Source organism: Suricata suricatta, chromosome 6 (assembly GCF_006229205.1).
Source record: "Suricata suricatta isolate VVHF042 chromosome 6, meerkat_22Aug2017_6uvM2_HiC, whole genome shotgun sequence".
Taxonomy (NCBI): domain Eukaryota; kingdom Metazoa; phylum Chordata; class Mammalia; order Carnivora; family Herpestidae; genus Suricata; species Suricata suricatta.
This window is the reverse complement of record NC_043705.1, coordinates 1,547,543-1,550,071: the sequence shown is the minus strand read 5'-3', so window position 1 is coordinate 1,550,071 and position 2,529 is coordinate 1,547,543. Positions and strand designations below refer to the sequence as shown.

Sequence of the window (2,529 nt, the reverse complement as noted above, 5' to 3'; positions counted from 1 at the left end):
CTTTCCCTGTCTATCTCCCTAGTTAGATGGTACACAGATGACAATAGATTATAGATAGATAGATAGATAGATAGATAGATAGATAGATAGATAGATAGATAGACAGACAGTAGATAGATGAAAGATAGAAGTCAGATAGATATATATGTCTATAAAATACAGACACACTTAACTTGGTGTGCAAATAGTGTTGAGACTATATTTCTAAGACTTTATACAACATAAGTTTGACTTATTAACTGGGTGAAACAAATTTGCATAAAATGAAACCTGTCACGTGGTGATGATTGTGACAACAGAATTAATTTCATTGATGATGTGAGTTCTGTTTGTTCCAGGTAAATATGTTTTTTCTTTGGGATTATAATGATCACATCTTCCATTTATGTAATTCTTAAAATATGCCAATGTTTACAAGTAATCATAGGAATCTCAGCCAACAGCTTCCTCCTGTTCCACATCTTCATGCTTCTTCTGGATCACCAGCCTAGGACCACGGACTTAATCATCTGTCACTTGGCCCTTGTCCACATAATGAAACTCTTCATTGTACTGTTTTTGTTATGTACAGACCTATTGGAATCACTGAACTTTCTGAACGATTTGAAATGTAAGATTTTATTCTGCATGAACAGAGTAATGAGAAGCCACTCCATCTGTACCACCTGCCTCCTGAGCACCCTCCAGGCCATCATCGTCAGCCCCAGCACATCCTGGTTGGCCAGGTTTAAACATAAGTGCACAAAGTACATCTTCCATTCTTTTCTCCTCCTATGGTTTCTCAGTTTGTCTCTCAATAGTAACTGCCTCTTATATACTGCTGCTGCTTCTAATGTGACCCAGAACAATCTACTGAATGTCAGTAAATACTGCTCATTTTCCCCCATAAGCTCTCTCATCAGGACACTGCTTCTCACTTTGATATTATCCAGGGATGTTTTCTTTATAGGAGCCATGCTGCTCGCAAGTGCATACATGGTGGTTCTCTTGTCCAGGCATCAGAGGCGGTGCCGGCACCTCCACAGCACCCGCCTCTCCTCACGAGTCTCCCCAGAGAGAAGGGCCACCCGGACTCTCCTGTTGTTGGTGAGTTTCTTTGTGGTCATGTACTGGGTCGATGCCACCATCTCCTTCTCTGCAGCTCTGTTATGGAGCTATGACCCTGTCATACTTGATGTCCAGAAGCTTGTGTCCAATGTCTATGCCACTGTCAGTGCATTGGTGGTAATTTGTTCTGATAAAAGGATAAAAACGTGTTTCAAAAGTGTGGGAAAATTACAATCAGTTTGTAACTACTTATTCATGAAATAGTTACACCCAAAACTGATTATTTTGCTATGATCCACATGACAGAATACTTGTTTCACAATTAAAATGCAATTTTAACTTACGTCAAATTTCAAATCATATATTAATTTATCTAAATATATTCGAGACCTATGATATCAAGGTCACTCCAGTTTCAGTAGTTTTGTACTCAGGAAGATTTGATGGTCCCATGTTTTCCAGCGCACTTGTTTTTCATCTTACTTTCATCTCCCTTAAGAAACTTTTTCTCTCTATACAGTAAAATTATACTCAAGTGCACCACTCTAGTACTTTAGTACATATTAGTATTCCCTATTGGTAATGTAATATTTTTATTTATATTTTTTATATTTTTAAATAATTTATTGTCAAATTGGTTTCCATATAATACCCAGTGCTCTTCCCTACCAGTGCCCTCCTCCATTACCACCACCTCCCTTCCTCCTCCCCCTCCACCTTCAGCCCTAGGTTCATTTTCAGTATTCAATAGTCTCTCATGTTTTGCGTCCCTCTCTCTCCCCAACTCTCTTTCCCCCTTCCCCTCCCCATGGTCCTCCATTAGGTTTCTCCTGTTCTCCTGTTAGACCTATGAGTGCAAACATATGGTATCTGTCCTTCTCTGCCCGACATATTTTGCTTAGCATGACACCCTCGAGGTCCATCCACTTTGCTACAAATGGCCAGATTTCATTCTTTCTCATTGCCCATTAAAATTGCACTAGAGTAATGTAATATTTTTAAAATGAAATTCACTCTTCTTAATTCAAGATATTTAGCTATGTATCCAATAGTAAATGAATAATGTTTTTCTCTCTGCACTCTTTGTGTTTAATTCTCTGTTCTGGTTTCTATAAGGCTGCAGAGATTTGCTCTCACTTTTGTAGGTTTTCTCTATCTTATCCTTCCCTCTTCTCAAACAATTTTATCTTTCTCCAAGTACTTTTGCTTTTTCCCTTTCTAAGATTTTTATTTAAATTGCAGTTAGTTCGCATACAATGTAATATTAGTTTCAGGTGTACAGTTTGGTGCCTCAACACTTCCACGCCTCACCTGGTTCTCATCACAACAGGTGCCCTCCTTCATCCCTATTGTTCATTTAACCCCTCTCCCCGCCTGTCTCCACTCTGGTAGCCATCAGTGTGTTCTCCATAGTTAAGAGTCTGTTTAGGACTTCTGGGTGGCTCCGTTGGTCAAGCATCTGTTTACTGCTCAGGTCATGAT

At 39.2% G+C, this 2,529-nt stretch overlaps 1 protein-coding gene across 1 annotated transcript; it reads left to right on the top strand.

Annotated features, from left to right (window-relative positions):
* The first annotated feature begins 366 nt into the window (after window positions 1–366).
* LOC115294045 (putative vomeronasal receptor-like protein 4) lies at window positions 367–1,292 on the top strand. Its single transcript, XM_029941746.1, is given in 2 exon segments — window positions 367–1,243; window positions 1,246–1,292. Coding segments are annotated over 2 exon segments (924 nt in total).
* The last annotated feature ends 1,237 nt before the right edge of the window (window positions 1,293–2,529 follow it).